The sequence below is a fragment of the Armigeres subalbatus genome, chromosome 3, assembly GCF_024139115.2.
Source record: "Armigeres subalbatus isolate Guangzhou_Male chromosome 3, GZ_Asu_2, whole genome shotgun sequence".
Lineage (NCBI taxonomy): Eukaryota > Metazoa > Arthropoda > Insecta > Diptera > Culicidae > Armigeres > Armigeres subalbatus.
The window spans coordinates 11,348,875-11,371,165 of NC_085141.1; the positions used below are offsets into that span (position 1 = coordinate 11,348,875).

Genomic DNA, 22,291 nt, shown 5'->3' on the forward strand with positions numbered 1-22,291 from the left:
AAAAGATTTTCTGAGAATGGCTTGGACTTACTGTTCTGCGCATTGCCGACATGCAGTGATGTGCCCGCATGGAAGGAACATCGAATCTATTATATTGTCAGCGCAGATGACACAAGTAAGCGCTTCCGTCAACCGTTCTTCGACTAATCGTTCAAGTTTGCTGCTTTCTTCAACTTCATCTGCCAGCTGTTGATCTAATTTCTCGGCCTGAGCTTGAGGGCCCTCTTTTTGTACTTTGCTGATTTCTATACCACGCGCGTGGAGAACCCGTCGAGAATTGTCGTAAACTTCCCGACAGGTTCGCTGTATGTCGAATACGTAGCGTTTTCCGAGTTCGGTATCTTCGTTGAACATTGAGACGATCGTACCTTTGAGATCACGAATAAACTGGGTCGTTACTACCGGTCGGACAGTTTCACAGGAATAGAAAACGTGCTTTTCTGTGATCGCTCGGTAAAGACAGGCTGCCGTACGATGGTTCGGCAGCTTAAGCTCTATATGAGTTTCCTCGTGTTCTTCGTTCATGTACGTCAGTCGGAACGATCGCTTGATCGATTTTGCGGCTTTCACTGCGGTAAATGGAACGCTGCAAAACAGAAATAAAACTGTTAGCATCTTGGACCTGTTTAGGCTACTACTGAATAATCTAACTTACCTATATTTTTCATCGTCCTTTGTGATGGTTAATCCATGAGGACTGACCCCAATTTTGCAGCGTACCGACTGTTCGGTGATTGTGATACCCTCGAACACCTCTTCGCCATATCCGTTCAGGGATGAGATTTCCTCCAGGACCCAATACTGGGCAGAAGTAGCAGCCATTTTAATCTTATTGAGAGTTTCGTGTTCCTTCGCGATCATTTGGATAAAGTTTTCTGGCATGGCTTCCGGTTCGAGATCTTCGAACTTCGGTCGCACAGTGTAGGCCTGGTAAATGTTCTTTGGTACGGTTTCCGGACTCGTGTCATCCGGTGCGACCGCCGATGCAATGCTTCCTCGTTTGACTTCAGATTCTGAGCACTTTCGCTTCGACGGCCTCCTCAGTTGACGACGATCAGCCGTATTTAGCGGGCTACCTCGTTCCAAACCGGACAAGTTGGCAAAGACTTTATTTGGGTCGTACAGGTAGCCGTCAGCTTGGAGTAGCAGTGCAGAAATATGCGCTGCATTCTCCCAGCTAGATGCACTGATGTGACCATCGAGAAGCTCCTGTCGGGCTTGCATGTAGAAAAGCTTCTTCACACTGTCCTGCAGTATTAAATGCGCTGGAACCCAGAATTTGACGCGCAGCGAAAGCAAAATCGGGTGGTTCCGATCGTTGGCATGTAGACTTAGTGGATTCCGAAGGTTGATCCATTGCTTGGCGTTGCATTCGTCAATATCCGTACTGTCATTGTCGCGGACCGGAATCAACCCGAAGTAGTCGGTTTCGCAGATGATTCCGAGGTCGTTGCACACCTTGAATGAAAACAGAAAGAAAACGATGTTGGTGAAATTGTTAACTTTATCATGCGGTTGTACAAGCCCCCGGATTTTGGATATCTAAAGCCGCTACCTTTGAATCATGGCGGGGCATTTTTCAGTAGACGGAATTCCCCAGGCGTGGCGTTAATGTGGTACAATTAATGCGACTTAACCGGCTTTGGGTTTTTCTCCCCGTGAGCGTCGATAAAGCGAATTCTAAATTTAGGACGATCTGAAAGGCATTTAACCATTCGTTAGCCGCCTTTTTGGCCGACCTTGCCAATAGCCTAACCGTGACGATATGGGTGTTAGTGGGTCGTATAGATAGGGCTTTATTTCTTGAAGTGTAACTTCAAAAATATCGACTGTTATCTAGATTTAGAAGGCAAGGCAAACATAAATAGTACTGACTGAATCGTCTCCCCCTGTTTATGTTTGTTTTCTCAAAGTAATTTTTGATTAGAAACTGTAAGTAGTTGAAAATGTTTTTCCCTGAACACCAGTTCAATCACTGCACACGCGAGAGCTAACCTGATTTATTAGATAGATATCAATGCTGTTGTTTACGGAATTTGGCCTTACCCTGATACGACTAGGTCAATAAAATCTAATTTAAAATTATGTCGTATCATGCAGCTTAATCGGGTTAACATTTTTAAGGCGGGTTGATCGACGATGGTTTTGGCGCGTGTAGTTAATAACATGTTTAAAGCATTGGTTGCAACTTTGTCGTGATCCGGACGAGCATACCAGACTCGCAACAATGCAATGGGTAACCGAGAGGCATTCTCCTCACAATATTTCATTTCGGTATTTCTATCTAAAACGGCAGGATAACCGGCAATACAGCTGGAAACCTAAATAATCGACTAGTTAAATCGTATTTGGTCTACACAACTATTCTCTTTTGCTAAGAAAAGTCACATAATGTACATATTTACATACGAGTTATCATAACATTGTAAATTAATGTCCAAGTCGAGTGATTTAATCCCCGGAAAAGGCAATTTACTTTGATTGAATTGATTTTTTTGTTTCTGATGAATTTTCCGCAAACGGGACCTCTAAGTGGTCTTGTTGTGTAAGGGTTATCACGCCTATCTAGAGAGTAGGAGGTTGAGGGTTAGAGTCCCTCCAAGACACGTGGATTCTTCTTCGCAAATTGGATAGCTATTTATCCATTTCGAAACAACAGCCAAGATATTTAACAAAAAATAAATTGTTTTTAATTACTAAAACTGTTTGTCAAGATTACTGTCGGTATAGTTGAACCGTTATTCTCTTCAATCTCATGTAATTCAATCTTTTAAAATCCCAATAAATCTTAGCAGCGGAGAGTTTTAGATATTTAGTCGAGAATTCGGTATATAAATTGTCGTTCTTCATCTAAAAGTGTGATGCACGAGTTTCTTTGTTGCTTTGCTTCTCACAACTTTCATATAATGATGTTTTCCAATATTTTAGCATTAGCATTAGCATTAGCATTGTTACGGTGTAATTCGTAGATTGGACACTAGTGATACTCATGTTTTACTTTTGAGATCCTTATCTAGAATGCTATCAGAAATCAAGAAGGGGAGTGGTCCTTGATTCCAGTCTTAAACAAAAATAACAAAAGCATGAGGATTACTACTCCTGGCCACGCCCATCTTCACCGTAACTAGGGAGAGGAAGGAAGTGTTGATGTAGTACTTACTTAACGAGAGGCCACCGACTTAGCGACACCCTCATAAGTACCACGGAGTTGGATAATGAGGAAGGTAATCGTTGGGTCAGGATTTGCCTGTAGCTGGCAATGTAACCGTGGTAGATCTTACCCCGTAACACACCACGTTAAGGTGTCTACCCAGCATTACGGGTCAATGATGTTTTCCAATATGAATACAAATATTTATCGATCTGTTTGGTTATCACTCATACAATACTGCCCAGACGACTGGTCGTGCTTGTTAAAAAGATAACAGCCTAGCCTGGCCAATGGAGGCGTACCGAGCGAATTGAAGACGCGAACAAGATAAGCTGAAATAAGTGTTTGCTTTGACACAATCTTGTTTGATTACCAGCCCCGTCGCGTTATGGCCGCTACGGCAATCAACAGCCAACGGTGGTCTTTGTTATCGTCATCGGAGCTCGGTTTGACTAATGTGACCATTGCCTTCGTTCCAATCGACGCGGAACGTTAATTGACCTTGCAACGAGGGTCCTACCGAAATAACTTTTCATCTAACGATAATTGCTGAGCAATGTAGCAGGAGTAAACATCGAAATTTTGGGAATGTTCTTATATTTTTTTCTTAGAATACCAATGCTAGCTCAAGGAACAAGAGCCATAAACAGGATCTTTAGTCACCCTGGTTGCACAAATTTGATGAATCTGTTTTCAACAACTGACATTGAGACTAATTTCAGGCTACATAAACTGTGCTACTCGGTCAACGTTGAGTTCTCGATAAAACCTGTTTGAAATCTACTTTTAAATTATGTGCAGCCAAAGAACCCAGTCAAAAGAACAGCAGGCAACAAAAATGAAGATATCGTAGCTCCTTGAACTTTACCAATAATAAGATATTTTTGGATGTCCATTTATCCGATTTCTCTGAAACCCGGAAACCCATATAATATACACATAATGATGAGGTTCAAAGTTCCGTACAGCATTAATGAACTAAAGTGTGAAGTGAGGGCAATTAGGCACATTTTTTTGCTCATCATCATAACACAAACCAAACTCGTAATCTGAACATGTAATAAGCCGTAGGCCGAGTCTTCATCACAACGGTGGCCAACAACGGCCTACACACGATGAAGCATGCTCGTGTCAATAATCATTTAGCTTTTTTTGGGGTTCGTAATCGATGCACGGGGTCTAGTTTTGAATGGCTAATAGCTTGGGCTGTAATGGGTCGGATTGGTAGAAACCATTTTCGTATCATTAGCCACCGGCCATTATGTGTTTATGTGTCACACAAGCTGCCGGGGGCGTTAAACACAGCATAGCTTGGTTGGTTTTTGTTTATTTTCGACATGACATTTTCGACATCTTGAGCAGTGTTAATGCAAATAGAACTATGTCCGCGATCGAGTAAAACCGGTTTGCAAATTTTCGCATATGACGGCGCATATCAATTAAATAAACCATCATCGGGTTGTTTGTTTGTGTTGCCTTCCTATTCTGGTGCCGGTGTACGGTCCTCACTGACTGGCGGCCCCCCTGCCCTACTCTATATCTACAGGTGGTGGTTTTTGGTTTGGCAGTTTGGTTGTATTCATTGGGGAAAATGGTAGGGTGGTTGTGATTTATTATTAATTTATCGATTTTCTGGTTTCATTACAGGTTTGAAGAGGAGCCATGAGCATCAATCATCATGATCGAGAAAAAAAACTGCAAGTTATTTTCTAGAAAGCATCCAGAAAAAAGTATCCTGTGAACTAGGTTGATTGAGCAAAATGTGATGACTTCTTTCTTATTAACAATCCAGGATTGTTACGTGTGATAGAACTGATAGACGAACTTCAAAAAAGGCATTAGGATCAAGATTAGCAAAAGCGATTAAATTGAAATTGGAATGCAAAAAGGTGTATGTCATGGCGGAACAATCATCATCATTTACTGGCATCCAAAAGTGGCAATTTGTTTATTATAGAGTCAACACTGGCACGCCTTAGTGAGATTATTCTCAAAACCAAATAATGAGGCAACCCAGCCGCCGAAATACAAACTGGGTGATTCAACAACGTGTTTGAGCAATTCACCTTCATTGTTGTATCTTTCCAGAAATTATGGCTGAAGGAGACAATTTCAAAAATACCGTTGCTGGAGTTTTACCAGAAAATAACCTGCACCTTTTTGGAAAAAAGAAACAGCCGTTACTATAATGCAGATAATATGGGAATGATTCATTGCATTATCACGTTTTTGAAGATGCTTAAACTCAGAAGAACTACAAAATGATTCACAAAAACCAACATCGAAGGCCTATCATCTGTAACGATAAACGCTTGTGATGAAACACATATCTTGGGTAATCTAGCTGGATATAAAACGGCAACGAGTCACATACTGCATCGACGGCTTAAAATAAAAACCATTTACTGACGAAATTAAAACCAAATGATTCAACGGCCGGTAATTTAGCTTCATCATTTATGTCTAATACAAAAATTTAATTTTATCTTTGGGATTTTTCGTTTCAGTACTGTGGCTATCCACTAGAACGATAATCCGCAACTTTATCCGGATCATCAACTAATTTTATATGAATGCTGTAATCGAGTGAGTAACGAATATTTATCGTAATGGTTGTGTGACTATAATGGATATCGGAAACCGTTTCTGATCCGCAAAGGATCACTCGCGCAGCCCAAAGGAAAATAATAATTGAGACACATCAAACATGTTGCAACACAAGGTTTTCAATTTCAGCCCTACTATTGTTCTGGTAAGTGTTTCTAAATTTATTTAGACAAGTCACCCATACTTGGATTTCTTGACAGAAATATTTCAAAATAATCAGACAGACAGGACAGAACAGATTTCAAATCCCTAAATGTATGCAATGAAAGCTCTCAACCATTTGCAGTGTTACTCTAAATCAAGGTTAAATATTTTGTTTGGTGCACGTTCTGAAAAAATGAGCAGTTTTTATAAAGCAAATCAATGAAACAAAAGTAAAACAGTCTTATTTTGTTAGTCAGCGATGAATTTGGAAAGACATTGACAGCAAATGGAAAATTCGAACCAGTACTCACCGTTGCCCAACATTCTGATACGTTTGCAATTTGTTATCTGTATCATAATGAAGACAGTCCAATAAGTGGCGGTTAAACACATAACAGCTTTGTCATTCAGATTCAATAATCTACGTGAGTCACTTTCCAAGCACTTTATTTTGGTTAATGACTAAGAAGCCTATTTTCGAACTTGAATCACTTTTTGCATTCCTCGTACAGTCCCGAAAGGCTATAATTTCTCTTCAAAAACAAACTTTTTATAGAAAACCCGGAAACCGAACTATCAACCCCTCAAACTCTAGTTGATCTGGTCTAGATTTTAACAACGACCGGTTATTTGAAGAAAATGGTGAAATTTCCACTTAGTTACGTTTGTGATGCGTTTGTGAACGCCATAGGATAGGCAATTATTGTTGGTTGTGAAGTGTAACGATTGTATCGCGAACATCATCATCACTACTAGGTGGATTAATTCGAGGTTTTCGTTTATTCATGCTTAAATATTTCCCATAAATTGTGAAATTTTATTATCCCAATATAAAACATACCTAGTAAATAAATTAAATTGATTGGAAAACTTGATGTACTTTCGTTCGAGGTGATCATGGGTCATCGCTCTCTCAGTTTAGAGGGTCGGGTGACAAAATCGTTCAAAATATTCTCCTATAATTTAATTTGCTTGCTCCCAGATTCATTTTCAATCTGTTCTACAAGCGTTTTAAGTACTTGCCATAAGATGAGTTGGTACTATCCCATTTAATTACCCAATATGATTTTAACTTTATAAATACGTATTTCGACCTCGACAGTGAGGCCATCTTCAGTGTACTTGATTCGACTTTCTAAGTAGTTGAAACATTGACTTATTCTCACCCCCATTTGATCTATTGCATTGTCAAGCCCGACGACAGTAATTCCAATAAAGAACTCAATTTTCAATTCGTACAAGAAGCCAAATTTGAGTTGTTTTTACCATAGTTCCGGGTGAGGGAAAATAACATAAATGTGTGTCACATAGCGAATGAAAATTCTGCACGGGAGTAAAGGCAAAGTACTCACCGGATTTTTTTCGCATTTTACATTTTCGCATTTTTGCGGTTTCGTTTGAATTCCTTTATTTTTATTCCTTTTCTGACGACAAGAAGAAGAATTTAATAGAGGAAAAATTTAAAATCGTTGATTCTTGAAAAGTACAATAGTCAATGCATTGTTAAACGCGTCTTTTAAGCATAACTAAAAGTATCCTGTTTTAGTACAGAAAATCTATTATGCAATTCGCAACTTTTTAAAAGCGTACAAAAACACGACAAGAACCTGTCAAAACTAAACATAACACGCTAAATAATTACTTTCATGATCCCGAGGGATTCGATCAATCAAAATATTTGATCTACTATTTATTATTCCTTATAAACTACAAACCACAGTGCGTATAATTATTGGCACGTCGGAATTTCGCTAATTGCAATGCTTTTTAATTAGACGTTCGCTAATTGACGTCAAAACGTCACACGAGCTGTATTACGTCAAATTAATTTTTCCAAATGACACTGTCAGATACACTCGAATCGAGTTTGCCAGATATGTTATTCGACTTCTGCTTGACTAGTTAGTAATGTAAATAAATAATTGCTATTAAAACAATCAATTTAAATTGTAGAAGACAAGATCTGACATTCTGGCTGATATGTTAACATACAATGACGGTATACAAATCGCGATCATCGCGGTCCCTGGTACCCTCGAATCCGGCTGTTCAAACAGGTGCAAAGGCTCCACCCTACCTCTCGATCATCGCTTTCCCGGTGTACTCTTCACTCAGCGCTGACAGACGTCTGTCTGCGTTAGTCTACACATCCATAAAACCCATCACATTTACGATGGCACAGACGCAGAAAAAAGGCAAAAATTCACACATCCAAAAGAAACTAGCTCTTTATGATTTTTTTTTTGTTAGCACGAGCACGGCTTGGACTTTGGACCGATCGGCGAAAAGTATGTCTGTATCTGTACGCCGTTGGACTTTGTACCCCCGGTTTGAAGCGAAAAGAAAAACGATATATTCGCTATTTTAGCTCGAAACAAAACTCTTGAAATTGCTGCTCTCGCTTTTCGCAGAGCTTGTAGATATTGCATTGCGAGCCGGTGTGGTTTTGCTTGCCACCGATCACGTACTGTTCAGCCGCACAGAAACAATTATTGCCGGGTCGACAGCAAAGTCATATCATTGTTTGCGTGATCGGTGACGATGAGTGATATCATCTGTCCAGAACGGTTTTCGGAATGCTTCCTCCACTCCCCATTGACGGTAGTTTGAGGCGGTTCTTCTATCAAAGTTCAAATGATCATCTGTCTGTGAACACGGACCGCGCAATTGATCATTAATTGGATAACCGAGTGAGCTATAGTTCTGTTGATGATCACGCTCCGAACGACACGCATCGATCATACGGGTAAGCACGTGCTAACCAATTGAACGCTCGTTGGCGGTACCGCAGGCGGGCAAAGTCCGTTGCACCAAGATCATATCGAACGCTGCTGACTACTACTAGAGAGTAGTGCATAGCTGTTCTACTTCAATTACCACGCGGCTGTTCGATATGACACCGCACATCGAGGGGCAGCGCTGATAGGCTAATGGTCGATCTATGCTCTAGAATGGAAGTACGAAGTGACTCATTAGTAACCGGACTTCCTTAGTTCAGAAGCTCGATGCGGTCAAGGGGCATTGAGATTTCTGCAGTACACATGTGGCTTCGTATTCTGTTTACAACTGGACTCAATCGGCGAAGCTTCCTATCAGCCAGTAATTACATTGTTCATTGAAATGATAACCTTGCGCAGAGGCCGCCTGGCCGTTCTGTGACGAACAGGTTCAAAATTTACCGGTTTTCTGCTGCTCTCATCAGGGGTGACGACGAGGTTTGATTGATGACACGTGATATATTTATAACCTGCTATTCTTATCATCGCTATCAATTGGAGCTTTGTTACTGAGCCGTTCACGGCGTTTTGTCCTTTAGTTTCTGTAGCCGTACTTTGCGAATTAACGATAAGCACTTGGTGCCGTTCAAATGCATTAATCGCCATAGCTTATTGATGGTTATCAGATTTCCAAACGCCTCGGTGTTTGCGACTAGCAATTGATTGCCAAACGCAGCAATATAGCTTCCTGCTGGAAATGTTGTTTTTGTTTGCGACACAATGTGTTTTTGTAAAATCCAATGAACTCAACCTATTTATTCAAATTTGAACCGCCTATCATTGCGAAAAAATCGGCTGGGAGTGTTTGTTTTCAATTTCTTTACTGCGTAGAAGTTTTATCGCATGGTACTTCGTTGTATTATTCAACACTTGCTGGGCGAATTGCCCCTCAAAAGCGGGCCGAACGAACTGTCCAACAAGATAAGTACGGCTATCAGGCTGTTCTCTTTTCGCGATTGTACTACACTGTCAGCGTAAACAGAGGGCGGATTCTTGTTGGTTTGCAGTCGGCGTCTTCCTGCTGCGTGGCTCGCTTATTATTGAATAAAGAGATACTTTGTGCGAATTTGAGAATCGCGACTGTTTCGCTGAGTAGACAATTGAAACATAAATCGTTGGAATCCGGTTGCCGATGCGTATTGCGTCGTAGACTTTGGGGATGGTGGGTGTCCTTGAACTGGCATTTGGTTTTGTTTTATTTGACGAATATTTTCATTACTGCAAACACTCTGCAAATGTGTTAATCTTTTGTGATGCTATTTGAAATATTTCTGAAGTTGTTTACCTTAAGAATATTTGATTATCGTGGTAAGCTAATCCTTCTTCCCTATCAAAAATGCGTTCCAAATGCATTACCTTTGAAGGTAACGCTAGGAGTAAAAATGAAATTCAAAAAAGGGTCATTCACGTATTATGTAAGCGCTCAAGTGAGGAAAGGTAAATCCTGTACCTGATTGATGACCTAGAACAGCGCAAGCAGAAGTCAGCCACGTTAAAGCTCTAATTTATGGTGACAGCCTAAGATCGTTTGCATTCCGCTGAGTGTTTCTCGTATTTTGGTCACCGAATGGCGGCTTGTCTCGCTGAGTGGTATATTTTTACACTCATATTTTAAAAACGTGGTCGAAAATCAGTCGCCGAGGGCAACAACAAGCATTTGAAATAAAGAAATCGTTGACCAAGAAAGTGCTAATTCTGAGCAAAACGGTTCAGGGACAATTTGGCGCATCAATCGTCAAGACATTGTTTAAATATGTTTAGAGTAGAGTGGGGCAAGAGTGCGCGTGGGGTAAGAGTACGTTTTCGATTTTTTGAAGTAATAAAAAAAGATAAACTAGCAGCACTGCATCAGTTTGACAGGTATTCTGGCCAACTATTATCATGTGTAATTGTGAACGATTTGGATAAACAACAAGGGAGATATGTAGTTAGATAACTTTTTGGTCATTTTGCTAAAAATAATTGGATTTCCGCAAATAGTATTTCATTACCATATATACGTTCAATCAGGCGAACATTATACCATTTCGATAACCTATTGTATAGAGTACTTTGTGGTACAGAACACCAATCCGGTTGGTTTTCCAAGAAGTCAAAACTATTACTTGAATCATTTTTGGGACTGTGGGGTAAAAGTACGCATGGACCGGTGGGGCAAGAGTACGCATATGAATCTTCAAGTTATGATGTCAAACCCGTATCTCCGGCAGAAATAAGACTTCTTCCAAAGCGTAAAGATCCACAACTAAGAAAAAAGGGACAGAATTTGAAAAATAAGTTTTTAGAATGAGTTGAAGTAATTTGGTGTTAGAAAGAACTTAGCGAACAAAGCACTGAAGCGAAATAATGAAATTGTATTAGGACTTGTTGTACACCTAAACATAGTACGAAAACACAATTCCATCTAAATGATAATTTCATTTAATCAAAAGAAACATTCATAAATTACGCAACGTTTAGCTGGGAGTGGTTGCGAGATGTGTGACGATCCATGTATTTTTTTAGAGGATTCATAAAAGTAGTGTAAGGTTGGGGGGGGGGGTGTGGGTTATGAAATAGCCAAATTTTACGTTACGTGATTGGTGGACTTTCTTTAAGGAAAATGCCTTTGTATACGCCACGCGAAACCCGATATATATTTTAAACTCAGTAGTTTTTTGTATATATAAAAAAACAATGGTTTTTCGTATGAAAGTGCACATTTTAGGACCCCTCCCTTTAAGAGTTACGTAATCTTTAAATATTCCTAACATATGCTCATTAAACATCAACGAAATGTTATTAACTCTTATTTGTGTTAATATTTACTTAAAGCACATGATTGGATAAATGCGTACTCTTACCCCACCCGATGCGCACTTTTACCCCACCGGTGGGGTAAAAGTGCGTTTTTCACTTGTCTTGCAATAAGGGTTCTACTAAAAAGAATCTCAATAATTTCAATATGTTATCCACTGGGCAACATAAATGAAGAGTATATGAATCATCGACACTGATTTGATATGCAGAAGCTTGCTTCATAAGGGCCACATGATCGGTTGAAAACTAAGTGCGTACTCTTGCCCCACTCTACTCTACTGCTTGTATGATAATGAACTTAAAGCCGGTGCTCAAAGGGGGTTGTTTGCATTTTATGAGATCACTCTGGCCAATTTGGTTTCTAAAACGATATTCAATTAATCTTGTTAAACATGGGATATTATTGACTCATCGCTTTGGCTCGGATTGATATTCTTAACTAACTAAAACAACATTAATTATTCGAGACCTATTGTATTGAATACCAAAATAATACTTCGTCAAGAAATGGGTGATGTACCGTACCTACATTAGGTAAAACCTTTCTATTGATACCAGATTAAGGTATTCTTAGGGTTGGGGCTCGGTTATTGCTTGCTGCTCGGGAATTCTGTATCCCCGGTAACATAGATCAAGAGATTTAATTTGTTCAAGAATCTCCCAAGACTTGTGCCATAAATCGTTCGCAGTGGATGATACAAGAGACAAAGCTAATTACTGCTGCCTTACCCGAGGAAAGCAAAATGTGTCAGAAGTTAGAACAAAGAGTCGCCGCTCGTGAGTTGTTTATGTAACAACGTTACAGCCTGGGGCCGCCACAACGCTGTCTTATAGCTAGTCCGGTTGAGCAACTAATCGCATTAAGTGGTTATTCCAGTGATTTACATTGGTTGACATTGTGAATGCGCGCTGTCGTTGCATTCCGGATAGACAAGTCCAGGACGGACTCCACACGTGAGCTTATCACCTCTGCTGGGCGCTTTGATGGGATTATATCTATCCGGCACTCGTTGTTCAGTAGTAAAATTTAAACAGACTGAAGCCCTTTTATGGCGTATGGAGTAAACAAGTGCACCTCGGTGATGTGTGATAATGGGAACTCGAAGTGTTATTTATCAAAATAGATATTACATTTCTGGTAGCTGCAGCTGGCCGTTCCTTTTAAGTAACGTGAAAACTTGTTTTGAGTTGGTCAGTTTTTCTTCAGGGTTTGATCACTAAAGTCAGTTATAAAACGGTCATATTTTTAATCATTTAGAATAAACTAGATTTGAATCACGAATAAAATGCGTGATCCAAAAATTTTACAATTGATTGTATACAGTTTTTCTTTGGATAATGACTGCCATGATATCACATTTTTTAGCAGCACAATAATTGATCCGTTGTTGAATACATCACGCTTTTCTCAAATACCGATTTCTAGGATCCTTAGAGATACTTGGGATATTACTTGGGGATTATTTCATAACGATTCAATATGACTTTCGGGATTAGTGGGAAATAATTTCCAGTATGAATTCCAAACATTTTCCCGTAGAGCTTCGGAAAAATTATTAGTGGAACTTCCAAAGATTTCTCGGCATAAGAAGATAGAATTTCTTATAGCTTTTGAGATAGACATTGAAGGCGATCATGGCGAATTCGGAAGAATTTCATTTACAAATTTGAAAGAGTTCTGTAGAGATTCGGAAGAGTTTTCCACGAAACTTCTAAATTGAAAGCAGTTTTCCGTGGAAATTTGGAAATTTGGTTTCAAATTTTTATTTCGATAAGACCAAAACAAGCGTTTCACGGGCTAAGCGAGAGTCTTTTTTTGTTGTTTATGGTGAGGAATAGGGACAGAAAAAGTCACTTTACTAAAACAAGTGACACCCAGTACACAATTAAGTCGCAAATCCTTTTCAAAGTTGACTGCGAATGAATACTCTTGCCGGTCTTTTTTTATATATATAGAGCAGCAGTTCTCAACCTGGGGTACATGTGTTCGCTGGTCCTAGGGGGTACCTCGGACAAAAATGCGTAATGGCGGACGTATTACATTTATAATCAAAACTCATTAATAAACTTTTGATAATTGTGTTTTTTTATTTCAAAAATTTATATTGTACATAAGGTACCCCGGGGCAAGTGGGACCTAAAAAAACGCTAGTTCAGCAAAATCGCTAACGCATACTTAGAAAACAGGGTATTTCAGGACATTAACCACGGATACATCATTATATGCTTCCGTTGTTGAAGTATAGACGTGTTGTAAGCCATTTATTCAGTTACAAAAATATTGGTAGTGACATAAATAAATTTACCTTTGGGACCCACTTACTCCTTCAAACGGGGCAAGTGGGACCTATTCTGCTCTATACTGTCGAACGAAGCTAATTTGAAGAATGTAGATATAATGTTCATGTAATTTCTGAGTCGTAGTATTTCAGATCATGGATGGAGTTTTATTGCTTGTCAGACTTTTGTTTTTGGCAAAAGAAAGGGATTACAATGTTAGCAGATATAAAAACAAGACAACAACCAGTTTACTGTTTAATTGTCTGTTGTCTGGTTTTACATTAGCTTACTTTCTAACCAAATGTGCTAGATGGAAGAAATAAGCAAATCTTTATTCACTTTTCGAATGAATGTTTCTCTGTTTAACATAAATTATTACATAAATTAGAACTTCAAAAGGAACGCTTTTATTCAGGCGGTGTTGTAAATTTGTAATAGAACGAAATGGCCAATTTAAGTCTCAAGCACTTTATTTATCTGGAAATCTGTTAATCTGATGCTAAGTTTAAAAATCACAAAACACAAGACAAAACCTGTTGATCTATTGTAGGATAAATAGATTGTTTGCACTGTAAACGGAAAAAATTGCATAGTTATAACCATTGCTCTTTTCCATGAGGGAGATAATTTTCAGAAAGTAAAATACACATTTGGTAAATCAACTGTACATTACTTCTTAACAACTAAACTGCCGCTAACCGCAAGTCAGACTTATCTGGATATGGCGTCCTTATACAGATAAGTCTGACTTGCGATTAGCGGCAGTAAACCAAGGATATCAACTGCATTTGATTCAGATCCATATGATATATGAGTGTCGAAGTTATTCTTAACTAGACAACAATCTAAAAACAGGTAAAAGAGCTCTATCGAAAATGTTGTTCAAATATGTCCCACTTGCCCCATGTATGTTAAAAATCAAGAGAAAGTGAAAATTGCAGATTTTGGCTTTAATCAAAACTTTTAAATAGTTTTTGATGTCATACAATTATTTAATTGCTCAAAATATTCACTTTCCACATCAATGATGAATTTAGAAACGACTATTTTGTTGGTAATCCATTGAATTAAAATAAAAGTTATAGATTTTGCCGGTAGTTTAAAGTCATGATTAAACAATACCATTAGTATGGTGCCGCAAATGGTTTTGATTTCAATTTTTTTCGTGTCAGGCGAATTCGTTGATAATTCTGCTTCATCTTTCTAGAACATTGTTACCATTAAAAACGTTCACCGATTAATCGTCAGCCATAGTACCCACTTACCCCGTATTTTCATTCCACAATCAGCACAACGTATGAGGGGCTGCGGAACAAAAGATCAAACGAACAAAACGGCTCGGAAGGCCCCTTTCAAAAGGCAAGGAAATCGCTTTCAAGAGGCTCAAAATCCTCCTTCCAAGAGTCTCGGAAGTCTCCTTTCAAGAGTCTTGGAAGCCTCCTTTCAAGAGTCTTGGAAGCTTCCTTTCAAGATTCTCGGAAGCTTACTTTTAAGAGGCTCAGACGCCTCCTTTCAAGAGGCTCGGAAGCCTCCTTTCAAGAGGCTCGGAAGCCTCCTTTCAAGAGGCTCGGAAGCCTCCTTTCAAGAGGCTCGGAAGCCTCCTTTCAAGAGGCTCGGAAGCCTCCTTTCAAGAGGCTCGGAAGCCTCCTTTCAAGAGGCTCGGAAGCCTCCTTTCAAGAGGCTTGGAAGCCTGCTTTCAAGAGGCTCGGAAGCCTCCTTTCAAGAGGCTCGGAAGCCTCCTTTCAAGAGGCCTGGAAGCCTCCTTTCAAGAGGCTCGGAAGCCTCCTTTCAAGAGGCTCGGAAGCCTCCTTTCAAGAGGCCTGGAAGCCTCCTTTCAAGAGGCCTGGAAGCCTCCTTTCAAGAGGCTCGGAAGCCTCCTTTCAAGAGGCTCGGAAGCCTCCTTTCAAGAGGCTCGGAAGCTTCCTTTCAAGAGGCTTGGAAGCCTCCTTTAAAGAGGCTCAGAGACCTTCTTTCTGGAGGCTCGGAAGCCTCCTTTCAAGAGGCTTGGAAGCCTCCTTTCAAGAGGCTCGGAAGCCTCCTTTCAAGAGGCTCGGAAGCCTCCTTTCAAGAGGCTCGGAAGCCTCCTTTCAAGAGGCTCGGAAGCCTTCTTTCAAGAGGCTCGGAAGCCTCCTTTCAAGAGGCTCGGAATCCTCCTTTCAAGAGGCTCGGAAGCCTCCTTTCAAGAGGCTCGGAAGCCTTCTTTCAAGAGGCTCGGAAGCCTCCTTTCAAGAGGCTCGGAAGCCTCCTTTCAAGAGGCTCGGAAGCCTCCTTTCAAGAGGCTCGGAAGCCTCCTTTCAAGAGAAAATTCAAAATAAATTGCAAATTGAATATTATCAAAACATGAGGAGATTTGAGAGAATTTTTAAATCATACCTAAACAAAATCGCCAAGCTGATTCACGCTGTCGCTACCGGCGTACCTTATCTATAAAATCATTTGCCTTAATTCGAAGCAATTTCCTACTTCAGATTCATTTTTTTTTTCAATTAGTTACAATTTGGCGTACGAATTCTTGTAGCTTGTATTCCACATTTAAAAAATTATCTCCGTTTTCAATATCTCGGAATCTCCGCCACAATCGGACCGATGTCGATGTCGCAATTCGATTCCTTTGTCGTCTGCCAGACCGTACACGCACTTCGCTTGATTGGTCATATAATCATCAACACGGCGATCGGTCCGAATTCAAAACAAATATTGCGATATCAAGCGCCACAACCCATAACCGGTGGTGGGTGCCAGTGTCTCGTGCTGTGATTGTCCGAACTGTAGAAAGCTTGATGGCCGTGGTTCAACGAAAACAACCCTTAGCTCTGGCAACTGGCGAACGAACAGTGTCAACGAGTCAGAGAGGACGTTGATCGCATAGTTTATAGAAGATTGTATTTTTAATTCGCTAAGCTCTCGACCATGATTGCCAATAGTGATGTGAAAATGTTCTCGGAATATCACTAAGTGCTGCCATCCCATCGGTTTTATGAAAAGGGGATTTCTGCCTTCTCTGACCTGCGAGGGATCGTAACTCGAAGATATACACACCGACAGTCATAGGAATTGCAAACGAGCATTCCGCCATGTAGCATGTAGCTCGCTGTTGCTATACAGCTACATGAACAGTTGTATCACGATGGAAGACGAATTGGACTTTGATCGCTAGGTGATCACTCGCTAGCCATGTGCTCACTGTCCTACCTTCATGGGCCGCGGTGAGGCGTGGCGACGCTGCAGTCGGTGTGTGGAGAACAGCGCGAACTGAGCGCGAAAAGTAGCAAAACAAATAAAAAAATCACTCTTTCTTTTTCCCTCGTTGCCAAACCCCCCTGCTGATGGGTCCCGCAGCGTATCCACGCCTTGGCAATCCGACAGTTTGTTCAGTTTCTTCTACTGCACTGTTTTAGTTCACAAACTATACCCGCAGCTGTTAGGCGGCTTGTTTTCCTTCCTAATGCTGTTTGCATGAGAGGTTATGTTTTGAATGTTGGTCGCTTCAGCTGAGAACTTGTTTTCGATTTATACATTTTTATCGCATACGCCTTTCTCGCCTCTCTGTAGATCAATTGGTCGGGAGTTCGTCGCTTGGCAGCAGATTATTTTAATGTAACTTTTATTCGCTGGCATTAATTCCATAGCTGGTTGTTGGGGCGTATATTTTAAATAAATTGCTCGACGTTTCCGTGTGCTAATGACAAGCAAATAATTTTCTGTGTTATAGGCTTACACAGAATATGTGCTTTTTGGCTGTTTTCAGAAAAGTTTCCACGCATCTGTCACATGTGATTTACTTCTAACTATATCCCCATTTGTATAGTCCAATAATTCATCCAAAACATATTCGGTTTGCAAAAGAGCTACGACTGATATTGTATTCAATGAGATCATCAAGTGGTCTTTCAGTGTAAGGGTTACCATGCTTATCTAGAAAGTAGGAGCCTATGTTTTTGAATCTCACCAAGACACGTGTATATTTTTCGTACCAATTCGTTGATTTAAGGATTTTGTGAATCATTCAGAAATGGAACATAATTTCTCTGTAATTTCATCACTATTCCATAACAATTTAATTTTATGCTTCAACTATTTCGAACTCAAATAATGCTTCAAAAGTTATGACGCCAGTAATATAATTAGAACTAATCATACGAATTTTAATACTTGTTATATTAAATCGTATCAAGAATCTCATTTTAATCATGACTAAGTGGTTATTGTAATGCACTTCTCCGAATACGATCTATACCATCGAGCATGATTGAGAAGATTGAGATTCCAAGACAGTGCTCTGTATGTTGATTGCTTATAGTATAGCAGCGCTCGGATTGCAAACTGCCTACGTGCCTGTCTGCAAGTACACCGTTTCAGCATTAAAGCGGAGATTCTGCGGTGAGGCCTTCAGTTCATTAGCTTGTAATAGCTTCCTTAAACTGAACCCACTGCTATAATGTTTACTGTCCGCAAAACAACAGTGACAAATAACATTTAATTTCCTCTGCGCCTCGGATTTGTCCAGGATTAAAAATAATTGAAATTTGCCAGAAAATTATTATTCATTTACTCAAAATGCCCTGGCCCTGGGGAAATCCAATTTCAACTCACTCTGATAAGCCCCGTTGTCTGATATCATCTATAAAGCTTGGATATCATTCTGATGTGTCAGTTTCAAATACAATGCATTAACAGAAACGTGCCCTAGATTAACACTTCCACGCGACATTATATGAAATTTGGGTTTTCACCATGATAGACTTTTTCTCAGCATTACGATATCTGTTCATTCCACTCCATTCATTTGTGACTTATAAGATTAGAAGAAGTCAAGATTTATGTACGATACGATCAAAAATTTCGACAATGTTTTATGTGCTAATAATAAAGATTTTAAATCATATTTGGCATAGATTGACCTCATAGGTTTAAATTGTTCTTATGATTTTAATCATCACATTCGAGTTAAACTGTATTAAACATTATCTTATTCACGCTAGTGAAATGTCGCTCTTACGAGTATTTCTGTGAATTGAATCAAACGCTCTTCAGATATTCGAACCCAAACATATCTTGCAAAGGGTTCGTTTCATAGTTGCTCGCAACCCTAAGGTGTGATCTAATCAAAGTCCCGCTGTATAATCCACTCGCTAATCCTCAAGTGTGCCAACAAATTCGACTTTATACTCACACTTGATGAGCCATAGTTGCTGCGAACAACGTGCTGTTTTCGCCACACACAACTCGCGTGGCTTTCCAACCGTGCTACTCGCGCTAACTGTCGCTCGAGTTGGACTTTGGACCAGGCATTATTTTACCTTCTCACCGGGCTAGCAACATTCATCCATGGGCTCGATACGATAGGCCGGCATACATTGAAATCTGTTTATATCCATGTAAGGAATGGAATCAAGCAAAACGAAACGAATCGCATGCCGGTAACGCGTGGACATAAACAGCATTTTGAATACTCTTTGCTTGCTATGCAAAGTGCAACGAGCACAGAAAATATGAATGTTTTTCGCAAAACATTGGACTTTGGATGCGCTAGCCTAGATTTCATAAAGGCAGTATCTAGGGAATATCCGATGAATTACATCATTCATTATCGCAAAATTCTATCACTGCTGCCTCGAACTAAATGATGATGCAAGTTAGTTTGTTGTGCTTGAAGGTGGCACAATTCAGTAGTAAAAATACAATTCCGCTTAAAAACTAAATAATCACACCCTGAGCGCGTGTATCGTTGACTATATTTATCTAGTGCTAGTGTCAGCGCACTGTAATGAGACTAATCGTGACGTCCCGCGGTACCCATTCATCGTTATCAAGAGAAATCTAACAGGCGGATAGAGATGTCTTGTTAATTTCCTCACATTTTCAACGAACGAAGGTAACATTGTTGAATCTCTAAAAACATATCCGTTTCAATGATGATTCCATTGTTTGGTCTACAATTAATCTTGGGGAAAATTCAAACATCCTCAGGGGCAGGTTTGCGTACTTTGACAGAGCTTCGATTCAAAATCGCTTTTCGAGCTAAAAATAGGAATGTGGCGGATTGTCATCGTAAACAACTAAGCGACGAAGAGAGAACCACCGTATGCCAACGCATTGCAGTGGAAAAAAGACCGAACGATAACAATTTGTTTACATCGACGGACTCTCTCTTTACATCGATGTCAGGTTGCAATTTTCTATTAGCATAGCACAGACTTGCGGGCGCCAGGCATCACATGCATACATGTTTAGGTCGCCACCATAGTTGAAATTCTTCTAGTGGGTAATTATAGTGCAGCGAAGACGCCCCTGGTCCGCATCCGACATGGGTATCGATTATTACTACAATCTCAACTGATCAATATGGGGATGCTCACCTTCTCCAAGCACTCCTGGCTGTTCCTCTTGGGGTCACACTGGACTCCTGAAGTCGTTCCATTCGGTAGATTTATCAAACACCACATTTTGAACTTTGTTGGTTACTTCGCTTTCCAAATACCACTCTTATCTGGTTTTCTCTTATCAACTTTAATTATTGGCCGAATCGTTCTCCTTATGCATACAAAGAGCAAGTATTGTGTTTGTTTGCGTTCCGTCTCTTTGTCGTTCACTTGACTAACAGATGTGGATTATGATTCGTTTGTTGAACCTTATCACTCCTGGTTGTTCACTTTCCTGTACACTCGTTCCACGAACAGAAATGCTGTTACTGTTTCCAAAGCATTAACTTGTTTATTTTTTATTGCTACTTCAATCACAGATTGTATGCGTTTGTTAAATTTCCTCTATCTTCTTATTTCCAACAAAAGAGCTCATTCTTCACTTCACTGCTGTTACGCAAAATGTTTTTTTCTTTCTTTATTTCCTTGACTTGCTCACCAACAATGTCTCGTAATTATTGACAGGTCACTGAATTCGCTCACTTTTGTTTGCAAATCTAATTTCCATCGGCCGTTCAGCTTTGAACTATCCTTTTGCCACTTCCCGATCTAATTTGCTGCACCGTCAACAACGTTCTACTCAAGTTAGGTTTTTTATACTGACAAAAACGGCTGCTCTGCGGCAGCACGTCCATACTCGACCGTACCGTGTGTAGGAATGACTTTCAGCTGTGCGAACGACAAGTAGTTTTGATCTATGTACGGACTGAGCAAGAAGGCTCTCAGACGCGGGTCAGCGAGTCAGAGAGTGCCAGGAAAGAGAGCTTCACGCTAAAATTGTTTGAATCGTAAATTATTTCAACTGCTACATAGAATAAGGATTCTTAAAAAGTTAGAGTTATACCTACAATACTTGGTCAGCTCAAATAGTTTTATTGAAATATTAGAAAAATATTATTACCAACAATTTAAGAATATATTTCAAGACCTTAAAAATACATATTGTGGGGATCGTATACTTACAGATCTAATAAAATACAATAGACGCTCGATAAATGCAAGTCATTTAACTTCAATTCGATAGTTGTAACAGTACTGAAATTATCGGACCACTAAACTGTCAAGTTCGATGACAACAGCACTGCGCCGCAGTTTCATCACCGACGGTCGGTGTCGGTGCTTTTATTGCATCTGACGTTGCCTGACATTGCCTGACAATGCGTTCCAGTTATGGTTTGCTGACTGATACATAACTGTCACCATAATGTAGATACATTTTCCAGTCAGTTTAGGCAAATAATGGCAGCGACATTCTTCGCTTCAATGCTTTGTTCCCTAAGTCCCAAAGGACTTCATCTTATCCTTTAAAAGCGAACTTGTGATAATTTTCGATTTCTGTCCCTTATTTCTTTGTTGTTCATCTTTACGCATTGTAAGCAGTCTTATTTCGGCCGAAAGTACGGGTTTGACAACAGAACTTGAAGGTTCTTATGCGTACTATTGCCCCACCCGTTCCTGCGTACTTTTACCCCACAGCCCCAAAATTTATTAAGTTAATGGTTTTACTGTGGTAGAGTCGATTGTAACATTTAATCATAAATTATGAGCAACACGGCTACGCAGTCACATCTAATTGAAACGAGTTTTATTTATCGTCCGACGTTTCGACACATGATTAGTTTTTTTTTTCAGGGAAAGCTAAAATTTAATATATACAGTAGATGTTCGATAACTGAAATGCTTTTTAACTGCAATTCGATAGTTGCTACAGTTTTGCAGTTATCGGACCGCTAAACTTCAAACTGGTGTCAAACTCAATGACAGCCTCATTGCGCTGCACATTTAGATGCACTTTTATTGCATCTGACGTCGATTGACAACCGTTTGACGTCTAGCATGCGTTGCAGTTATCGAACGGCTACCGTAAAATAACTGTTCAGTTATTGATGTTTTTGATTCGTCTTACAGAAATTTGTAACTAAAAAATTGTAATAACGATTAATTTTCCAGAGGTCAACAAAGGTCTAAGGTACCAAGAATACATTGATGATATTTAATAAAATAGATTTTATTCTATTTAGGAACTTCAATAAGCAAATATTAATTTTCTCTTTTCTCCCTTTGGTTTTTCGATAATGAAGGGGGGACATAAAAAAAGACGTAAATTGGTA

General features: G+C 39.7%; 1 protein-coding gene and 1 long non-coding RNA gene across 2 annotated transcripts in view; one reads left to right on the forward strand and one right to left on the reverse strand.

Moving 5' to 3' along the window:
- The window catches only part of LOC134223750 (uncharacterized), an 18,144-nt gene extending 12,042 nt beyond the window's left edge, over positions 1-6,102 (forward strand). Inside the window, exons 2-3 of the long non-coding RNA XR_009982704.1 lie at positions 4,799-5,590; positions 5,659-6,102. This is a non-coding gene — a long non-coding RNA (uncharacterized LOC134223750). The remainder of the gene's footprint in view (positions 1-4,798; positions 5,591-5,658) is intronic.
- Positions 1-20,847, reverse strand: part of LOC134223747 (E3 ubiquitin-protein ligase MYLIP) — a 21,558-nt gene extending 711 nt beyond the window's left edge. Inside the window, exons 1-3 of the mRNA XM_062702940.1 lie at positions 20,118-20,847; positions 656-1,458; positions 32-586 (exon numbers count right to left, since the gene is read on the reverse strand). Coding sequence (XP_062558924.1) covers positions 32-586; positions 656-1,458; positions 20,118-20,204 — 1,445 coding nt within the window. The 5' untranslated portion in view covers positions 20,205-20,847. The remainder of the gene's footprint in view (positions 1-31; positions 587-655; positions 1,459-20,117) is intronic.
- Positions 20,848-22,291: the final 1,444 nt, after the last annotated feature.